We start from the raw sequence: 21,565 nt of genomic DNA, 5'->3' as shown, positions 1-21,565 counted from the left end.
GGGTTCTTTTTTTTTTTTTTTTTTTTTTTTTGAGACGGAGTCTCACTCTGTCCCCCGGGCTGGAGTGCAGTGACCGGATCTCAGCTCACTGCAAGCTCCGCCTCCCGGGTTCCCACCATTCTCCTGCCTCAGCCTCCCAAGTAGCTGGGACTACAGGCGCCGCAACCTCGCCCGGCTAGTTTTTTGTATTTTTTAGTAGAGACGGGGTTTCACCGGGTTAGCCAGGATGGTCTTGATCTCCTGACCTCGTGATCCGCCCGTCTCGGCCTCCCAAAGTACTGGGATTACAGGCTTGAGCTACCGCGCCCGGCCAACAGTGGGTTCTTGAGAGATCTGGTTGTTTAGCGATGTGTGGCTTCTCCCCTGTCCCCACTCTCTCTCTCTTGCTCCCGCTCTGGCCATGTGAGGCGTCTGCTCCCCCTTCGCCTTCTGCCGTGATTGTAAGCTTCCAGAGGCCTCATCAGAAGCTGGACAGATGCCTGGTGCCACACTTCTTGTACAACCTGTACAACTGTGAGCCAATTAAACCTCCTGTCTTAATAAATTACCCAGCCTCAAGTATTTCTTTACTGCACCGCAAGAATGGCCTAATACACATGCATTCCAAAAATGAAAATAAAATAAAATAAATGCAGATGATCTGTCACTATAGTTCTAACAAAGTGAAGAATTTGGGGTTATGGAAATAAGCATCTGCTTTTTGCCTGTGTTTCTGACAGACCCTCTGAGGCAGACTAAGTTAATTGTCATTTGTTGTGTGGATATAAGTCAGTAAAATGCTAGCGTGACAAGAGAAACAAATGCTGACTGAGACCCCTGAGACAGGAAGAGATGTGTTCCTCAGAACTGGCCACTGACTCAGATTTGGGAAGGGGCATCCACGTGAACCTGCTCTGTTGGCATGGGTTTTGGCTGTCAGGATGGAAAGGGTCTGGTGACAGCAGTCAGCTTGATGCATGCCAAAGAAAATAGGTGTTTGCCTTGCATTAAATGCTGCTTCAAGGAGAGGTTATTAGATAGATTTGACTCTGGTACTGTTAAAAGTGTAGGTATTGAATTTTTCTAAGTAGATTCCCCCCCTTATTCCAAAAATGGTAGCAAGATTAATATTTTGTAGGTACTCCATTCCTTTGCACATAACTTAAAGAAATTCTCAATATGTACAGCAAGGGTTTCAATTTTAGCTCCCTATTCTGTCCCCCAAAATAAAAAACCACCTTTCCCACTCCTTTTATAAAGCTGCTGGCATTGAAAAAGAGCAAGGAGAGGATCCTTTAATGATAAGTACTGAGCACCAAATACATTATTGTTTTACATCTGGAGTTTTAGAAAAGAAATGTACAAATGTAATCCAGCCTTGTAAAGTGCTTTGTCAACATCACTGCCACGTTGTTCTCGAGATGCCTTGGTCTAATAGGATTTGTACAGGCAATTTATCTTCGGCTTGCCATTTTTGTGTATGGGTCTGCACCCTAAATATGGGCACACTCTACCACTCTACTGATGATATTCTTTTCCCCCATTTGGTAACGCAGAGGTTAGTTAAACCATTTCTTGCTCCCCACTACCTATATTTAATAGGAATATGCACTGAATCATGGTGAGATATTCTGGTATAGCTTGCTCAGCATTTGAGAACACATCAGTTAATAACCCCTGAAATACCCTCCATAGAGCATTTTCTGTTGGTTAAAAACTTGCAAGCAAGAATGGTTAAAGTGCAGATGTTTCCTCTGAGGCTTCTTATCTCCTAAAAAGACACAGGTTATTCTGACAGGTGAGACAAGCCCGGGCAAATATGCAACATTGATCTAATCAGCAGGAACAAGAGCAATGTTTTAACTGGGGCTGCCTTTTACCAGCGTCATTAAAGCCTCCCATTACTCTTTTATTAGAGGTTCCCTCTCTTCCTTATCAGATTACAGAATGAACATAACTCATGGCAGTGATTTGATCTCTTGTTAAAGAGGATTACAGCTTTGCATTAACTCGGATTGACACAGTTTATAATTCGCTTGTTGATTCTCAGGCGGGCAGCACCACACGTTTGACCCCCCAGCAGTGCTGAGGGGAAAGGACCCCCATATATCATCATTAAAGATGGCGTCCAGCACAGAGATAGGGGCACAGGGCCTTCTTCCTCCAGTGATGTCAGAAAGGACAAAGGAAACACTCTCAAGTTCAAACCGAAGGCTTGGGCCAGATTGGGTTGGAAGAAAAACACTGCTGTTGTTTCTTCGATTTTTCCTGATTTGCTACTATTCAGTCTCTTATTCTAGAGAATTTGCATTGTCAAAATGAAGCCTTGGCTCCAAGCAGGAGGTAGAGTGATAAAAGCACATCTTCTAGAAAGAGATTTGTAGATGCTGAACAGATAAATCCTTCCTCAAAATGGGCCTTTTTGACTATAGTTCTCATTTCTGCACTTATATTCTCAGCGCTTCTTCAAAGGATTGTAAATCCTCTTTTTTCTCTAAAGGGATATTTCACATTCTTTAAAGTGTGTGTAAATGTTTCTCTTAAGGACTTGTTTTTAAATTTTTATTATTATTGGCTTTCTAAATATATTGCAATATCTTATAGATATTGTATTAATCACAACTAAGTAACTTGCAAGTTACTTGCAAGCGGGTAAGCAATAGCGAAGTTTTTCACCTTAGTTTAGTTAGTCATAACCATGTTATTAATGTTTCCCACAGTGATCACTGAGCCAGCAGTTGATTGCTAAGATACCATGTCTGTTTCTAAGTGCAGTTGTACTTCACTCTGATTTATCCACTGTAAGTCTGTCCCCTGTGTCTGATGGGCAATGAAATAACAGAGAATAATCATATCATATTTCACTTACTGAGAGTTTACTATATGCCATTGCACCAAGCCCTTCACATACATTTTCATTTGTTCTTTATAAAAAAAAAAGAAGTGATTGATGTTATCTGCATTTTATAAGAATACTAAGGCATAGGACAATTAAGTAACTTGCCCAAGTTGAGCAGCAAGTAAGTAGTGGAACAGGTATGTGCATCTAAGAGTGCGGTCCCCAACCCCCGCTGCTATTGCCAAGAAATTAACAAACTTTTAGAAATATGTGGGAATAATGTGCCAAAGGGAAGGCCCCCCACCCACACCCCTAGCTGCTCTTTCGAAAACTTCTTTGGGGGGGGAAATCTTTACATTAAAATGCTTCTCCCCCCCCCCCCTTTCTTTTATAGGAGAGATACTTTCTATGTAGGAAGGTTTTGCCTGTCAGTCATTCATATGTTAGTGTGAATCACTGGATTCCCAAACCTGGTTTTATGTTATCTCATTCTGGTTACAAAGACCTTAGACCTCATAATTAGCTTTGAATCCTGATCCAGTATATTTAGTCAGTTTATGCTTATAATTCTATTCTCTGCCACAGTCAGGCACCTGTCATCTACTTTTCTTAGAGACAGTATCTTTTTCCCATATAATAAAAATAGCGCATGCTTATGGAAGACAATTTGAAAAATATAGAAAGGACAAAGAAAAATGTGTCATTCTGCTATTGAGGGTAGAACATTATTAATTCTTTCATATGTTTTCTTATAGAATTTTTTGTGTATGTATTTTATACAGATATATACATATGTGTTTGAGTCTTTTTTCAGATTAACTTATAAGCATTTTAATGCCTTAAGTATTTTTAAAATCATTTTAATAACCTTATAATCTGTTACGGAATATTTATTATTGTTGGACATTTAGGTTGTTTGTAATTGCCTTTCTTTTCAAGTAGTGCTGCACTGAACATATATATACAGAAATCTGTGTTCTAGGTTTTACTGTGTCTTTAGAATAGATTTCTGGGTTAAATATCTCAACTTGCTAATGACTCTTGATGAGTTTTAAGTTTTACTAAGTTACATGACTGCTTTCTTTCCAGCTGAGGCTTATGTCATTTTATCTTTGCGAAGAGGAAGAACTATCTTTTTTCTTTTTTTTTTTTTGAGACGGAGTCTCACCCGGTCGCCTAGGCTGAAGTGCAGTGGTGCAATCTTGGCTCACTGCAACCTCCACCTCCTGGGTTCAAGTTATTCTCCTGCGTCAGCCTCCGAAGTAGGTGGGACTACAGGCATGTGCTATTACACTCGCCTAATTTTGTATTTTTAGTACAGACAGGGTTTTGCCATGTTGGCCAGGCTGGTCTCGAACAGCTGACCTCAGGTGATCTGCCCACCTTGGCCTCCCAGAGTGCTGGGATTACAGGCATGAGCCACCACACCCAGCTGGGAGAGCTATCTTTTAAAAAATATTTTCTGCCGGGCGCGGTGGCTCAAGCCTGTAATCCCAGCACTTTGGGAGGCCGAGACGGGCGGATCACGAGGTTAGGAGATCGAGACCATCCTGGCTAACACGGTGAAACCCCGTCTCTACTAAAAACTGCAAAAACCTAGCCGGGCGACGTGGTGGCGCCTGTAGTCCCAGCTACCCGGGAGGCTGAGGCAGGAGAATGGTGTGAACCCGGGAGGCGGAGCTTGCAGTGAGCTGAGATCCGGCCACCTTATTGAGGACGTATAATGTGGTAGGCAGTGGGCTATAATCTATGTTTATTTTCTCATTTAATAGTAAATTTAAAGAGTATTAATCATTTATTTATATCATTTGTTCTGTTTTTATCCTTTGCCCATTTTCTTTTTGAGTTTTGACTTTTCTTTATGAATTTTCTTCCTGTATGAATTCTCTATATTATGGCTATATTTATGGTTGTATAAAATTACCTGGATTTTGTAGATTTTTCGCATTTTGCTTACCTGTCAATATTAATGATTTTTATTGGTCACATAGAAGTTTTACTTTTTAACCTAATTAAATATATAAGAACCTTTTTGTGGGGGGTGTTTTTCATTGTTTTATGATTAGGCAATCTCTCCTGTATCCCAGAGCAATTATTCACCTAAATTTTATTTAATTTCATCTGTTTTTTTCTTTTAATCTACTTGGAACATTACTTTAATATATTGTTCAATGATCTTCACTTTTTATTTCTACGGCCTCTTTTTTTGAGTCCAGGTTTTGTTTTGTTTTTTTTTTTTTAAACAAAAGACAAGGTTTTACTCTGTTGCCCAGGCTGGAGTGCAATAGCACAATTATAACCCACTGCAGCCTTGAACTCCTGCACTCCAGTGATTCTCCTGCTGCAGCTTCCCAAGTAGCTGGGGCTACAGGCACACACTACCATACCCAGCCTTTTTTTTTTTCCTGTAGAGACGGGGTCTTGCTATGTTGCCCCAGCTGGTCTTGAACTCCTGGATTCAACAAGTCCTCCCACCTTGGCCTCCCAAAGTGCTAGGATTACAGACATGAGCCATCGCACCTGGTCTTTTATTTTTTGAGATGGAGTTTCGCTCTGTCGCCCAGGCTGGAGTGCAGTGGCGCAATCTCAGCTCACTGCAAGTTCCACCTCCCAGGTTCATGCCATTCTCCTGCCTCATCCTTCCAAGTAGCTGGGACTACAGGCGCCCGCCACCACACCCAGCTAATTTTTTGTATTTTTAGTAGACGGAGTTTCACTGTGTTAGCCAGGATGGTCTGGATCTCCTGACCTCGTGATCTGCCCACCTCTGCCTCCCAAACTGCTGGGATTACAGGCGTAAGTAAGCCACCGTGCCCGGTCAATTTTTTTTTTTTTTTAAATTCCCACATAGACTATTACACTAACAGCCTATTAGCCAATAGTCTCTATTCTCATCAGTTCTCTGTTTCATTGCCAGATTCACCTTCCTCAAAATCACTTAGAGCATGTTACTCTTTGCCTCTAGAATAAAACCCATACTCTCAAGCCTGCCAGTTAAGGCCATCGATGACTTGTTGCCTTGCTACCTTTCTCTCCCTATCGCCTATTTCACCCCGTGTGCTGTCCAGAGCAGACACCTGCAGTCCCTGGGACACACTCCCTATTCTGCATGTCTGTTCATTCTACTCACAGCCTGCAGCATCTTCCAGCCCCGTCTCACTGTTGTTTCCTGTTGAAATATTCAGTCATGAGGTCACCAGCCTTTCTAGGGAGACTTCAGATTCTCCACCCTCACCGAGCAGGTGGCTTTTTCTTCTTTGAACCCATTCTGTTCCTCCCTAACAGTTATACTGTTAACTGTATAACAGTTCACAGACACACTTATTAGGGGTTTTTTTCTTGCTAAGAATGTTAACTTAAAAGTCAAAGAAGTATGCCTATGTTTACTGTAATCTTGTATTTGGTATTATCAAGATGTATATATTTGGAATAATTTAATTTTAATTGTAGCTGCCTTATATAGCATTTTGTAGCATTTTAGTATTTGCAGAACACTTCATTTAAGGTTTTTTTCCAGTTATTGTTGGCCTTCTCTGAGCTCGGCAACGGACTTAATATTCCTGAGCACCTTATGCCCTCGCTCATATGCGGTGCCACCCTGGGAAGCCTTCTTTATAGGCCATGGTTTCTTTCTTTTACGTAGTGAAAATAATCCTCTTGTTCACTGGATTCTTGAGAATAAAATGTTCTTTTTAATTTTTTAATTTCTGAGAAGGACTATTTTAAATGTAACCCCTACCAGATAATTATTTAAATAAACAAAATTTGTGTTTTCACATCTGTGTATGATGCCACTGTCCCTGAGCATGCAATATAGACATATCCATTTCTGTGCAAACCCCCAAAAGAGTTGGGTAGAGGCTTCCTGTCTGAGATGCTTTTAAAAGCCTCCAGCTTATACGTTTGTTTACAATTTGCTGTTTACAAGATTATTTTTGCAACTTTCCTGTAAGATGAAAATGAGTTTATTGCCTCTGTTGTTGAAATATCTCCAAATCATCTCACTTCTTTAATATATTTTGTTGGCCGGGCGCGGTGGCTCACACCTGTAATCCCAGCACTTCGGGAGGCCGAGGCGGGCGGATCACGAGGTTAGGAGATCAAGACTATCCTGGCTAACACGGTGAAACCCCTTCTCTACTAAAAGTACAAAAAATTAGCTGGGCGTGGTGTCGAGCACCTGTAGTCCCAGCTCCTCGGGAGGCTGAGGCAGGAGAATGGCGTGAACACGGGAGCAAGACTTTGTCTCATTAAAAAAAAAAAAAAACAGAAGCAAAATATACTTTCCTCTGCTTCCATGTCACTTTGTATAGATTTATATTATATATAGCATCTACCACCAGGTTGCTTCCTAATTATTCATAGGTTAGGTCTCCATGCTAAAACACTGCACTGCTTGAGGGCCAGCTCCTTATTTTGTTCTTAGCTCATGGCCATGTTGGAAAAGACCCAGAATGAAAGGTTCTGCTCTGGGACTTATGATTCTCAACCCTTTGCTTAGAGGGCTTTTGAGGTCATTTTTACTTAGATTGAACCTTGGAAAAAGCTCTCTCAAGAACACTCTTACATTTCCATCACTTCTGAGAGTATAGACCCTAAACTTTATATATACTGTAGGTTTTCTCCTGCTATATACTATATACTATAGGTTTTCTGTGCTATTTAAACCAGATTTGGTTCTGATGGCCTTCCTATAAATTATTACAAGCCGAGTGTCACCTATCAGGAATTCTTGGGTCCAGAGGAATTTCAGATTTTTTTGGATTTGGAAATATTTGTATTATCCCCGTTCAGCATGCCTAATCTGAAAATCTGAAATCTGAAGTATTCCAGTGAGCATTTTCTTACAGCATAATTGGTGTCAGTGCTCAGAAAGGTTTAGATTTTGGAGCATTTCAGATTTCAGATACTTGGATTAGGGATACTCACCATGCAGTTACTATAGAGCATGAAGAACACCAGCAGGACTCTGCGGTGATTTATAGCTTTAGGTCAGTTTTCTGGACTCTGCTTTCAGTATTTTTCTTTAAGAAGAAAACAGTTCTGGAATGGATTCTGTAAGTGCATTAACAAAGCATAAAGGCCTAGCTGCTTTGTTATTTTTAGTGTTTCTATTAAGTGTCAAGCTAAGAAGGGATATTTAGATTGAGGACCTTGCCTTATTAGACTTGGAGTTCAAGTTGCTGGCAGCACCTGGTCATGGGACGCTCTCACCAGCCACCCTCCGAAGGGAGGCCTTGAATGAGCCATAACCACACCCTATGCTTTCCCACTGTCTCTCTGGGGAGCACAACACTTTATAAACATTAATTCTTTGACCCCCTGGGCACCTCCACTTACAAGGTAAATAAGACTGAAGGCCTTTCTTCTACAATAGAGATGAGGAGACATCAGCCCAGAGAGGGAAATTACTTGATGAGAGACAGGCGAGCAGGTGTGGGCCCCAGGGTGTTTGGAGTCTCAGTGGCTGACCTGCAGCAGTGCTGGTGGCTGCCAACACCCAGGAGATACAGTCCTGTTCCATTCCCCTTTCTGCTTCTCAGAGGGTAGTGGGGGTTGGGCCTTTTGTCTCTTGTATGGAATGTGAAATGCTGCAAAGACGAGCAATTGTTCTTCAGTGCTTTGTGCTCCCCTATAAGAAAGAAGAAATCAATACACATTTTCTCATACACACACTTGGCAGCACTCTGCCTCCTCTTCCACAGCTCGGTCCTACAGGGGGAAGCACAACTATGCAGCCAGACACACTCTTCGGCGTCCAGGGGAAGAAATGCAAACTGCTCACTTTGCACTTAGCAGTCAGGGTTTTTAGAGCCAATTGTTTAACTGGCTGAGGTAATCAAACTGCTGACTTCAGGGACTAGCTGGTGAAACTGGAGTGAGAGAGATGCCCTGTTGCAGACCCCCTGTTGCTGGCCTGCTCAGTGCTGCTGGGGAAAGCTCACCTGGCAGGTGTCTAGGACAGATGCTCCTTTTGCTGAATTTCTGATTTTCAGAGGCAAGGAGAAAGTTCTTTGAAGGATACTATGAAAAACCAAAAAATATGGACAGATTGAGAGCAGGCTTTTTTTTTTTTTTTTTTTAATCAATTAATAGGCGTACAGTCCAAACAAGAGCCCCATCTCAGACTGGATTTTATTTTTTCATCAGAATATGTGGTATTGATAATCTGTAATTTTGTCTTACAGCTCACTGCCATTAAACAGTTGCGTGGGATGTGAATAAAAAAGAATTTACTACCATTATTAGGAGAAACGGTAGCTTGGGTGTCAGAAGAGCCTTGCAAGGCAGATGAGTTCAGGGGGAGGGCGGGGGAGTGGGGGCTTGGGCTGTGGGGTCCTTCCCGAGGAGGAGACCATTAGATCATTAGAGAGTGTGTGGGATCACCAGGGGAGGGTGTCAAGAGAAGAGAGGAAGCTGAGAGCAGAACCTGGGAGAAGGAAAGCGGAGGAGAGCCAGGAGAACACATGCTCCTTGAATGCTGTCGGGGAGACTTCCGGGCAGGGCAGTTGGCCAGCAGCTGGAAGGGTTTGCTCCCGAGGCCCCAGCGGTTCTTCTGTGTCCCCTGACTCGCATCTCAGAGCTGGCACTTTGCGTTTGCTCACTCAGTAGTTGCTTCTTGTGCATTTTGATTGGTAACAGATTTCTAAGCAAAAGAAATCCTCCAACTTATTACCAGAAGTAATAGCAGAGTGCCGTTGCTGAAACTCTGTGGTTTGACATTGAATACCCTCACTAGTTCCTGCGTGTTGAAGTTAAGCTAGAGCTGAGCGATGCATCCTGTGCTCCCCCGACACGTGCGCACACACACACACACACACACACACACACCCTGGGTTGTTGGGCAGCATCCTGATACGGATACAAATGTAACTGGAATGTCAGTCTCACCTTCTGTGCGGTTGGGGGAAGTGATTCACGTCTAAGCAGTGAAGCATCCCCTGGCTTTTAACAGGAGCTGTTAGAGGGGCTGCTGTTTGAACAAGGAGCTTCATCTTCCTGAAGCCAGCAGTCACAAAACCGTAAACACAACACTGGCCAACTCTATTGCGGGGACCGTGGTGGCTTGACGTTAATATTAAACATCTCCAGCAAAGCAGAGAGCTCTGCAGCCCAGGTCCGGAATAAAAATAAATAAAAATAAAGAGAAACCCTGCTAAAAGCAGGGTGATGATTTGTCGTCTTTCCTTTGTGAGGCCATTTGTCTTCTCTCACATCAAATCTGTTACAAAACAGTCAAACTGTGAAAGTGGAAATCATCCCGGGAATATGGAATATTAATGCGCGGAAGGAGCAGCGCCCCTTTTGTCTGAAGAGTGGCTCCTCCCCCACCGCCCCTTTTTTTGCAAGTCCACTAAGGTAAATTATTTTTCTTTAAAATAATGTGGAAGATTTGAAGCTAGTAGTAGGGATGGTGGAAGTTTCAAGTGTTTTTCTTCCTTTGTTAAAGTGCAGGGGATTTGTAACTGGCTTGAGTAATTTAGAAGGAAGCACAAGTGAAAAGAAAACCTGTCCACATGCAGTCCCCTTCTCGCCCCCATCCCTCTCTCCTCTCCTCCCTGTTCCCCAGCCTCTCAGTTCCTTTGTTTGGGGCCTGAACCTGCTTCTTGGAACATTTATAAATCTTGAGTCTGATCTTTAGGGGACAGGCCAGAGGCCATGTGTCACCATATGTAATTTAGAGCTGTAGGGCTAAAAGCTTTTGCAGAGGTTTGAAGGACCTACTTCTGACCTGACCAAAAGAACGAATTGAAACAGACCTTCTAGAGTCTCCTTCAAGCACTGGGGAGGATGGTGATGAGAGCAGACACCGCGTAATTTATGGGCTCCCCTGATTATGTTGGCGGGGTCCACTTAGAAATGAGTCGTGTACTGCCACCTTGTGGCAGATTCGGGTGGCTGCGGTTTTTGGAAACTTGCGAAGAGTTCAGCTAGTGTCGGATTGGACATGATTTGCCTTGTATCTGGATTTAGGTAATTAGTGATAGATAAGGGGTGTCTCTGAGTCATTCTTATTTTGCTAAGTTGATCCTGTTAAGAAATAAGTCTTAGCTGAAAGAAAGCTGCTTTCTTTCCCCTTTACCTCCTTTCTTTGCTTTTTGGTTTTTTTAGGGGGTTTTTGTTATTCAGTTTTGGTTTGTTTTTTGGAATGGAATTATGATGAGATTTCAGGAGAGAAGCCTGTGATCTTCTGGTTGTTGGGGGATGTTAAGAGGAGAGTCAGGGAGGGTAAGTGTACTGACTCTTTGGCCGTATTCAGAAATCCTGTTTTCTACTATAGTGATTTTTGTGTCATTCTGACTAAATACTAACTCCTTATAAGCACTATGTCTTTTTACTTGGATTACTTTCCCAGCAATCCAGCCTTCTTGGGGAGCTAAGTTTTTGTTTTGTTTTGTTTGAGATGGAGTCTCACTCTTTCGCCCAGGCTGGAGTACAATGGCACAATCTTGGCTCACTGCAACCTCCACCTCCCAGGTTCAAGTGATTCTCCTGCCTCAGCCTCCCAGGTACCTGGGATTACAGGCATGCACCACCACACCTGGCTATTTTTTGTATTTTTAGTAGAGATGAGGTTTCTTCATGTTGGCCATGCTGGTCTTGAACCCCTGACCTCAGGTGATCCGCCCGCCTTGGTCTCCCAAAGTGCTGGGATTACAGGTATGAGCCACTACGCCCAGCCTTGAGGAGCTAAGTTCTAACGCATGTCGCCTGTGTCTGAGCCAATTCTCATGACATACACAGGGCTGCCCCTACCACACAGCCCCAAAGAGCACAGGGCAATTGCCTGCCATTCGGATCAATATGTTTCTCCTTTTAGGTCATAGAGACACTTCTCAAATATCTTTCTCTCACTTGTAAAGTCACTGATACAGAGTAGGATGGATTTGGATTGGGGAAAGCAAAGGAATGATGAAAGGAGGCTACCATTTTGTCCCTAGTGTTGGTTGGGAGCAACTGTAATGCATGCACACAGGCCCTCAGCATGTTGCTCTGACTCATTCCGTTTCTCATGATCATAGATGACGATGCCATTTATGCAATAGGGACTTTGCTTAGTGCTGTAAAAACAGTATGTTTAAGGAAGATACTGTCACCACATTACTGATGAGGAAGCTAAGATTCAGGGGGGCTAAGTAATTTACATAACGTCCTAGACCCAGTAAGCACCTGAGCCAGAGTCAGTACCAGCTCTGACAGCACCTTCCAGCCCCTCTGCACTTGTGATACCATGCTCTATACCATATAAAAGCATTTGCCTTGTTCTGTTTAACTATTCAAGATTTCTATTAAGCTGGCTTCTCTAAGTATATGTATATAAGAAAAGAAAGCTGCTGTCCTCTGGTCTGTAGACCTTTTTAAGAGGAAAATGGAGGAGTGAGTAGCCTTTGCCCTTTGGCCTACTTCGGTTTCTGGCAATCAGAATGGAGGCACATGTTTTGTTGGAGAAGATTCCCTTTGTTTGGTGCCATTAGCACGTGCCAAGTGATAATTGGCAAGACATCTTTTTCCACAGACATTTGGGAGGCCCTGGGCATACCAGTAGATAGAACAGAAGAGAGTGGAGGCCTTGGGAAAACAGAGAGAAGTATGTGTTCAGAGTGCAGGAGAGGCGGAGTCCTGCTCCACCTGCTTTGGGCTCATGAGGGCTGCAGGTTCTGAGGACCTTGCTTTTGGAGCTTTGGCAAACGGAGGGCTCATAGGAGTGCAGTCAGGATGGCAAGCAGACTTGGTCACAGGAGGAATGGAGGGAACTGAGGCCATGAACCTGGAAAAGAACAGATTTAGTTAGAGGAAGACATCAAATAGTTGAAGTGCTACCACAGGGAATAGTAGTCAGCCTTACTTCTCTCCTGGCTTTAGAGGGACAAGAGCCCATGACTGTGAGTCCCAGAATGACAGAATTGGGTTCAGCAGGAGGAAGAATGTTTGTGTGTCTCCCCAGATGGAGTGATTTGTCTGAGACACACTTACCTACCCGATCTAGCTTCCACTGTGCCTTTCTTGTCTTTGTAAACCTCCACAAAATCTAACAAAGTTCAAATAAGCATTCAAATATTTTTAATTAATTGATTATACCTTTAGTATGATAGGTTTTGAGGCCAGGAATCATATACATCTAGTACATGTTTAGGCTTCCACCACACTAAGCAAATTGTTTTCAAACAAAAACGTGAAAAAAGGCAGCATCAATACATCACCAGTAATTTTAAAAGCACACATCTGTCATCGGCGACCGCGCTGGTCAGTGCAGAGCAGGCGTGCATGTGAATCTCTGGGATGACTGACCATATCTGGGCGGACTCTACTTGTAGGGTTTCAAATCGGATCCAGAGCCTGCTAGCTGTGAGCATTGCTGTGATTGGAACCCTTTGTCCAACTTGCTTGTCGTGTGCTTTCTTTTCCCTTGATTCTGCAATGTATGTATGGGGTTGAGTTAAGGCAGAAGCAAATGCTATAGCACTTTTGTGTGCAGTGTGGGAGAGGTAGAGGATTAGAAAGGAAGGAAGGGCTGCAACATTCTGGGATGTGTCTTATATATTTAGGGAGACCTCCCACCCCTAAGAAGCAACAAATGAACAATTTTTAATTAGTCAAAGGCAAATTATGTGTGTCATTTTATGTATTTATTTTTAATAGAGACAGGGTCTCACTGTGTTGCTCAGGCTGGTCTCAAACTCCTGGGCTCAAGCGATCTTCCCACCTCAACCTCCCGAAGTGCTGGGATTACATGAGCCACCATACCTGGCCTGTGAGTCACTTTTAATCTGGAAAGCAGCAATATTGTCTCCGCCAGCTCCTTTGGAAGACTGGCATGTAATACTTTCTCAGAGACCATGATGCGCTTTGGGAGGCTGTACAGGCTTTTTCAGGGAGCAGTGGAATGGCTGTGTTCTCTCCGCTGTCCACCTGTCTTTGGCCACAAGAGTGGGCAGGCACAGCTCAGGGTTGTCTTGGAGGCCTGGGGGTTCCAGGGCCAGTGTAGGAGGAGTGGGATTTTCGGTAGAGTGGATGGTACAATTCCTTCAGAATCCCCAGTGCTGCAAGCTACTGACCTAGCAAATTGAAAGCCCCACACAGATCATTTGCAGGTTTAATATGCTCCTCTGTACTGTTTGCCCAAATGACATCGTGAAAGACAGTGATCTGTGTGGTAGTGGGGTGAGTGCACATGTGGAACTGAAGAGAACATATTTGGATCCACACATCCAGCAAGGGGCTGCATTCTCGTATACATACACCCCCATTTCACTTAGAGCTTTTAAAATCTTACCTGCCACTCAAGTAATTGCAGTTCACAGCTAGCTACAATGTGCATACTTTAAGTCTCTTCAGAAGAATCGCCTAATAAGCCGAATCCTAAGAGACACACACACACACACACACACACACACACACACACACGCATATTCTGTCTTTATGGAAAATGGCTGCTAATCCATGGTCATTTTTTTTCTAGAAACAGGTTTTATGATAATATAGTAAAAATATTAAATTAGAAAATGCCTCACTAAGGGTTATAAAACCTTACTACACTAGAGATAGGTAATTATCCCCTCTACAGCCTAAATGACAGTTTAAAAGAAATAAAAATGTTAGTGCTCATTACTTGCTTTTGTAGGTTGCAATAAAGGGTAAGTTAAATTTTAATTCAAGGAAGAGCCCCTGCTATCGACCTTCTACCTCGGGTCCAAGTCCGGTTAATGACTCCGTAGGCCGCTCCCCTGCGTGATACCAGCATGAACACGTCGTCTGCAGTGGGTACTCCCACTGACCGTGAGTGCGTGTATGCTCAGGGGTGAGGGGACTACAGATCAGTGATTGGCATCTTGATTCTTAATGTGATAGGCAGCAGGAATTATGTATTTTTTTTAAAAAGTTCATTATGCATAGCCTTAAGGGGACCTCAGGTATGAAACTGTACACTTACCCTGGAGAATCCAGTGGAACAAGGTTAACCTGGAGGATTGATAGTTTAGCTTCTCCGCGTGGCTGAATCCCAGTTAGGAAGATGCAGCCGGGGGAAGGTGTTCATGCAGTACAAGGCGGTCTGGCCCTCGGTCCCATGGCGCCTTTTTGTAGCCTTGTCTTTACTTGCAGTTTTTCCTGGGATGGGGTAAGGACTACGGACATGTTTTGTTTCTTTTCAGATGTCTTTGCCTCTCCCTAAGCACCTAGACACCTGCCTAGGTTTGAGGGAAGAAGAGCTCTGTGCACCCTGCGGCTCAGTCTTCACACTGGGGTGTGCAGAGACTTTCCAAGGGGAAGGTAGACACAGATAGTCAAGGAGTCAGTCTCCAGACGTACGTTCTTTCCTAAAGCTGTCTGCCCCAGAGCAGACCTGTGCTGGAGGGCCAGGTTCTCCTTTTACCCTCGTCCTTCTCCGGCCTTGAAAAGCCTCCCCCGCGCCCATCCTTAGAGTAACATGGACCTCGGGCTGCCACAGGAAAACCTCCAGGGCCCCAAACACAAGGACAGCTGGAAATATGGGTATAGAAATTGAGAAAGGAAATGCTTAAGGACTAGATGACAAGCCCTGTGCAGGCCGGGTGGTTTCCAGTTCTTCACTTCCAGCAGAATCACAGGAGAACACGAGTTGAATTGAGTTGTCAGTTGGTTGATCGTTAGGACTAATGTTCGGTGACGAGTCACTGTGCGATTTTTTGTGTGTGCCATATAATTCGCAAAGAGCGAAAAGAATCGAGTGGCATTGCTATCCCAGAACTCTGTCATTCCTGTCTGCTTGTTTACATGACAGCGTTTCTCAGTGCTTGTGTCTAAAAAAAAAAAAAAAAAAAAAAAAAAGGAGTAGAATTGATGCTGAACCCTCCTTCATTCTGGCAATAAATAATATTCCTCCATGATCCATGAACAAATGGAGGGAAAAGCCTCATCCATATCATTAAGGGATGCATTTCCAATAACCTTTTACACATGTATGAATGCTAAATTTTCACTAAAATTAGAATATATTGTATCATGTTATTATATATTGGTTGTATCCTAATAATCCAGAGGAACATTTTTTAACTACTTAGAGCCTTATAATGTCAAACAATTAAAATATTTTCATTTCAATTTTTTGCATTTTAAAAATTTCAAAAGTGTTTTTATTTACAGACTAATGTGGCCAAGAAGTATAAGGGTGATTGATAAAAGACATTCAAGCATGAAACCATTAGGACAAAACTCTGTAGGGGAAAAGTCAGATGGAAATAAAATTTAAAAAGAAAAAGGTGCTATAAAATGTCCAAGTTAAAGAGTTTATGTGTGGCTCACGCCTATAATCCCAGCACTTTGGGAGGCCAAGGCAGGTGGATCATGAGGTCAAGAGATCGAGACCATCCTGGCCAATATGGCAAAACTCCATTTCTACTAAAAATACAAAAATTAGCTGGGCGTGGTGGCGGGCACCTGTAGTCCCAGCTACTCAGGAGGCTGAGGCAGGAGAATCGATTGAACCTGGGAGGCGGAGCTTGCAGTGAGCCGAGATCGCACCTCTGCACTCCAGCCTGGTGACAGAGCGAGACTCCATCTCAAAAAAATAAAAATAAAAGAAGAATTTCTGTGTTACTTGGCTGGACGCAGTGGCTCATACCTGTAATCTTAGCATTTTGGGAGGCCGAGGCAGGTGGATCACCTGAGGTCTGGAGTTCGAGACCAGCCTGTCCAACATGGTGAAACCCTGTCTCTACTAAAAATGCAAAAATTAGCTGGGCGTGGTGGCGGGTGCCTGTAATTCCAGCTACTTGGGAGGCTGAGAAAGGAGAATGGCTTGAACCTGGGAGGTGAAGGTTGCAGTGAGCCAAGATCGAGCTACTGCACTCCAGCCTGTGTGCCAGGAGTGAGACTCCATCTCAAAAAAAAAAAAAAAATTTATGTGTTACTTGAAAGAACCATGAGTATCAAATCATTATGGCACATAGGTTCCATTGCAGGCATTACAAAAGTTAATATTCACAACATCCCGGTCATATGTTTTGTAACTATTTAAACTTACGGTGAAAAAGTTATAAAAATGTGCAACCCTTCCTTCTCCAACCTAGCAAAGAGGCAGGAAGGGCTGTGCTTCCCTGCACTGCCCAGCTGCTCAGGGCAGGAGCCAAAGCCAGGACCTGGAAAGAGGAAGGACTGAGGCCAAGCTGGACCGCTGGAATCTGCAGCAGGGGTGGGGTGGGGCGGGGGGGAATCTTCATCCCCATGGTGCTTCTGGGCCCCAGGGAGGGTCTGCTTTGTCTGTCTCAGAGAAGGGAGTGGAAGAGTCAGCCAGGAGGTTGTCGCTGTGTGCTTCATGAGCGACGGTGAGATCTGACCTAGTGGAAGCCTGGAGACCCGTGAAGTTTGAGATGAGATGCTTTGAAGGTAAAAACAGTCACCAGTTGGTGGTAGTGGGTGAGGAAGATGTAAAAGTTGAAATTGCTTGGGGACTTTTAGATTGAAATAATCCCCTATTCATATTCTCTGTCTCTGAAAATGTTTTAAGAACCCCGACCACTCAGCTTCCCAAGTTGCTTGCCATGAACAGCTGCATATGTTTGTCAGCTTTGCCCACCTGAGTGTGAAATGATGTTCTATGAAAACATGGGTTTCAGCATTTCACTCTCTGCTCCTGACACATGAACCCTGCTGCGGACAGTAACTGCTGCCTTCGGCCCAGGCGTTGCACTGATATTGCGTGCAGAGTGGAAGCATTTGCTCAGTGGTAATGATGGGGTCTGGTGCAGGCAAGCACGGCGAGGCTAGAAAGGGTATGATTGTGAAGGGCTAAATAGCCTCGCACCTCTGCATTTCCTACTCATCAGATGTTGTCATCTTAAAATCACACTGTCCTTTTGTTACGGCAACTCTCCCTTTCACGCCATTTAATTTTTTGTGTGGAAACAGCTAGAGAGACTTGTCTTTACTGGCGAATAGGCAGGCCATGGTGTGATGAAGTGGAGCCTGCGCCGGGCACTGCAGGATCCGTGTGGCAGAACTGGTGATTTGGAAGCCATTTGTTTGCATTTGGTCTGGGGCTGCCTTCCACCTTGGCAGGCCTCATCTGGGCTTATTGAGGCTAGTCACATGGATGTGTGTAACAGAAGAGCAGAAGAGACAGGTGGAGCCCAAGGGGGAAGCTGTGTCCTTTGTCTGTGGTCTAGGGGTCTGCTGGGTAGTTCAGGGTGAAGGCACCAGCACATTCTTGGGATAAAATTCCTGTAATAAAATTGGAGGCCTGTTGTTCTCTGGCCTGCACTTTCACTGCCTGTCCATCCCGTGGTCCCCAACATAAGGCTAGCTTACATTTGTGGCTTCTGTACTCTATTCCTTTTGTTGGATTTCCTAATTGTAGTACCTCTGTCCTTATCCATAACTATAGTAGGGTAACTACAAAAAAAGACGAATAGGTTTTTGTGTTAAAGCCTTGCTGTTTGAAAGGTGGGGTTTTTTGGTTTTGTTTTTAAAGTCAGATGTGCCGATGCTGACCCTCAGATAATGAGAGCGCTTTTAAAAGCTTGTTTTCCTAACAAGATGGCAGGCTATAATTTGAGTTCGATCTTGAGAATATCCGAGCAGGTGTAGATTTCTTCTGGGGCTCCTGGCCCATGACCTCAGCCCTGTGTGCGCCCGCCCTGTCTCCATGAGGGCTACTGGCTGGGCCTTTTGCAGAGCGTGGACATGGATGGCGGCCCCTGCGGCCACATGCTGCATGCCCGCCTCCCCGATGGCAGGGACGTCCTCACGCGGGTCTTACCTGCTTGGAACCTCATGGATCCCTCATGTCTCTGCAGGGAGGATCTGCTGTGTATCCACAGGGGAAAGTGTTCTGGAGCTTCTGTCTCGATGACAGGAAAGACCCCTGCCCCACCCAAACTCCTTTTAGGTTTTCCAGGCCTTGACAGATGGCTTTGGCCAGACGTTTGTGTGTATGTTGCATTTAAAAGAGTTTGAAAGTGGTCATTTAATTTTCTTTTTAGGGGCCCAAGACCCTGGCATGTTACTGTTTTAATGTCAAAACCCAACTTCAGAAATAAATTAGCCAATCATATTATTTATCAGACTGAGAATAGAGACAGGGCAGCTGGGGAGTGTGGAAGAAGCTTGGTTCGCCACCTGAACTACTGCACAGATGATAGTAATTGGAATCTTGTTGCTGGCTCATTTTCATTGTTTTTCAAGTACTGCCAAGTCCAAGAAAATATATGAAAACTAAATTATATCCCCCTATATCCCATGTCTGATTGAATCCCCCTCATCGGGTGGCGGTCTCCTACATCCTATTAAAATATTCAATCTTGTTTTCTTACTTGAAGAGGCTGTCTGCAAAGGGCAAACTTACAGAACACTCATTCCCCGGAGACGGGTGTCCAGCCGCACTGGACCATTTACATATTTTACTGTTTGATTGGGTTTCTTCCTTCTGTTGTATTTGTGAATAAGAGCTGTGGGATGCATTTTTAATTACATGGCTGTGTTTTCAACAGAAGAAACTGAGTGGGGTATTTTCCAACTTCTGCGTTCCTTTTTAACCTTGACTAGTGAACCAGTGTGTTAACCAGTTTGCCGTGTTTGTCTTTTAGGACAGAACTGTACCGCTCTCTTTTTGGCCAGCTCCACCCTCCCGACGAAGGCCATGGGGATTGACATCGCCCACCTCCGACACCCAGCGGGCGCCTTGGCTGGTGCGGCTGCTGGTCCAGCTGGAGGAAGCCGGTGACTTCATGGGACTGAGTTAGTAGGGAATCCCCTGGGAAGGTGCTGTGTTCCGAACCTGTGCCTAATACATGCAAGGGCGCTGTTCCGCCCAACCCCGCCTTTAAACACCACAAATAAAGAGCACTGTTACTGCCACCACCACTTGTGATTTCTTAAGAGGCTGAGTCAGTCTGCTTTGGCGCTCCAGCGGATGACACGTTTCTTGGACTTTCTTTTTTTTCTAGTCCAGTGGCCTCCTCATACATTGTCAGACTTGACGTTTCCTTGACCCACTCACCCTGGCGGACATGCAGATTGTTTGTGTAGTGTGGCTGTTGTGGGGAAAATGAATGTGGAGGTGCAGGTGTCCCTTCAACACAGTCATGTCCGTTGATCTGTAGATATACCGAGAAATGGGATTGCTTGAGCATAGGGTAGTTGAATTTTTAGTTTTTTTTAGTAACTCCATACAGTTTTCTGTAATGCTGTACCAGTCCACATTCCGCCCAGCAGCGTGCCAGGGCTCCCTTTTCCACGCCTTGGTGCCAGGGCTCCCTTTTCTGTGCCTTTACCAACATTTGTTACCTTTCATCTTTTTTATTAAAAAAGTTTGTATTGCCATGTAATAGTTGTATACATTTTAGGGGTTCATCTTTTTGATAGTAGCCATTATAACAGGTCTGAGGTGATGTCTCGTGGTTTTTCTTTTTTTTTTTTTTGAGACTGAGTCTCGTTCTGTGTCCCAGGCTGCGGTACAGTGGCACAATCTCGGCTCACTACAACCTCTACCTCCTGGGTTCAAGCGATTCTCCTGCCTCAGCCTCCTGAGTAGCTGGGATTACAGGTGCCCACCACCACGCCCAGCTAATTTTTGTATTTTTAGTAGAGATGGGGTTTCACCATATTGGCCAGGCTGGTCTCGAACTGCTGACCTTGTAATCTGCCCGCCTCAGCCTCCCAAAGTGCTGGGATTACAGGTGTGAGCCAACATGCCTGGCCTCTTTGTGGTTTTTCTATGCATTTCCCTAATGATTAGTGAGGCTGATAATTTTTTAATAAGCCTGTTGGCCATTTGTATGTCTTCTTTTGAGAAATGTCTGTTCAGATTCTTTGCTCATTTTTGAAATGGGTTATTTGTTTTCTTGCTATTGAGTTTTTTATATGGATGAATGGGTAAGAGGTGTAGGTACTCAGTGTACCTATACCCCTTATCGGCCTTAAAAAGAAGGAAATTCTGACACTCGCGACAATGTGGTTGAACTGGAAGGCATTATGCCGAGTGAAATGACCCAAGCACAGAAGGACAGAGACTCCCTAATCTCAATTATACGTGGAATCTACAAAAGGCCGACGTGTGGAACTAAGGAGTAGAATGGTGGTTACTGGAGGCTGAGGGAGTGGGGGAGCAGGGAATGCGACACATTGGTCAAAGACTACAAGGCTACAAAGTTTCACATCAGAGGAAGTATTTATTTATTTATTTAGAGATGGAGTCTCACTCTGTCACCCAGGCTGGAGCGCAGTGGCACAATCTTGGCTCACTGCAACCTCTGCCTCCCAGATTCAAGCAATTCTCCTGCCTCAGCTTCCCGAGTAGCTGGGATTACAGGCGTCCGCCAACAGGCCCAGTTAATTTTTGTATTTTTTTTTTTTTTTTTTTTTTTTTAGTAGAGATGGGGTTTCACCATATTGCCCAGGCTGGCTTCGAACTCCTGACCTCAAGTGATCCGCCCACCTTGGCCTCCCAAACTGCTGGGATTACAGGCTTGACCCACCCGTTCCCAGCCAGAGGAGGAAGTTTTGAGATCTATTATACAGCAGGGTAACTATAGTCAATAATGTATTTTTCAGAGTAACTCGGTAAATTTCAAATGTTTCACCATAAAAAATGATAAGCAAGTGAGGTGATGGATACATGGACAGGCTTGATTTAATTGTTCAACATTGTATACACTATCAAGACATCACATTGTACCGCATAGGTGGATACAATTATGTTTGTCAATTTAAACTATTAATTTTAAAAACACTTAAGGCCAGATGCTTTGGCTCATGCCTGTAATCCCAGCA

The 21,565-nt window shown here is 44.0% G+C and overlaps 1 protein-coding gene across 2 annotated transcripts in view; it reads left to right on the top strand.

Annotated features, from left to right (window-relative positions):
- AATF (apoptosis antagonizing transcription factor) overlaps window positions 1–19,652 on the top strand; it is a 111,526-nt gene extending 91,874 nt beyond the window's left edge. Inside the window, exon 11 of one of the 2 annotated variants that reach the window (XM_023204706.2) lies at window positions 19,381–19,652. In XM_023204706.2, coding sequence (XP_023060474.1) covers window positions 19,381–19,444 — 64 coding nt within the window. In that variant the 3' untranslated portion in view covers window positions 19,445–19,652. The remainder of the gene's footprint in view (window positions 1–19,380) is intronic. The other variant, XM_023204705.2, reaches the window with a different exon arrangement.
- The last annotated feature ends 1,913 nt before the right edge of the window (window positions 19,653–21,565 follow it).

Source organism: Piliocolobus tephrosceles, chromosome 16 (genome assembly GCF_002776525.5).
Source record: "Piliocolobus tephrosceles isolate RC106 chromosome 16, ASM277652v3, whole genome shotgun sequence".
Lineage (NCBI taxonomy): Eukaryota > Metazoa > Chordata > Mammalia > Primates > Cercopithecidae > Piliocolobus > Piliocolobus tephrosceles.
The sequence above is the reverse complement of the archived record's forward strand: the minus strand, read 5'-3'. Positions and strand labels throughout refer to the sequence as shown.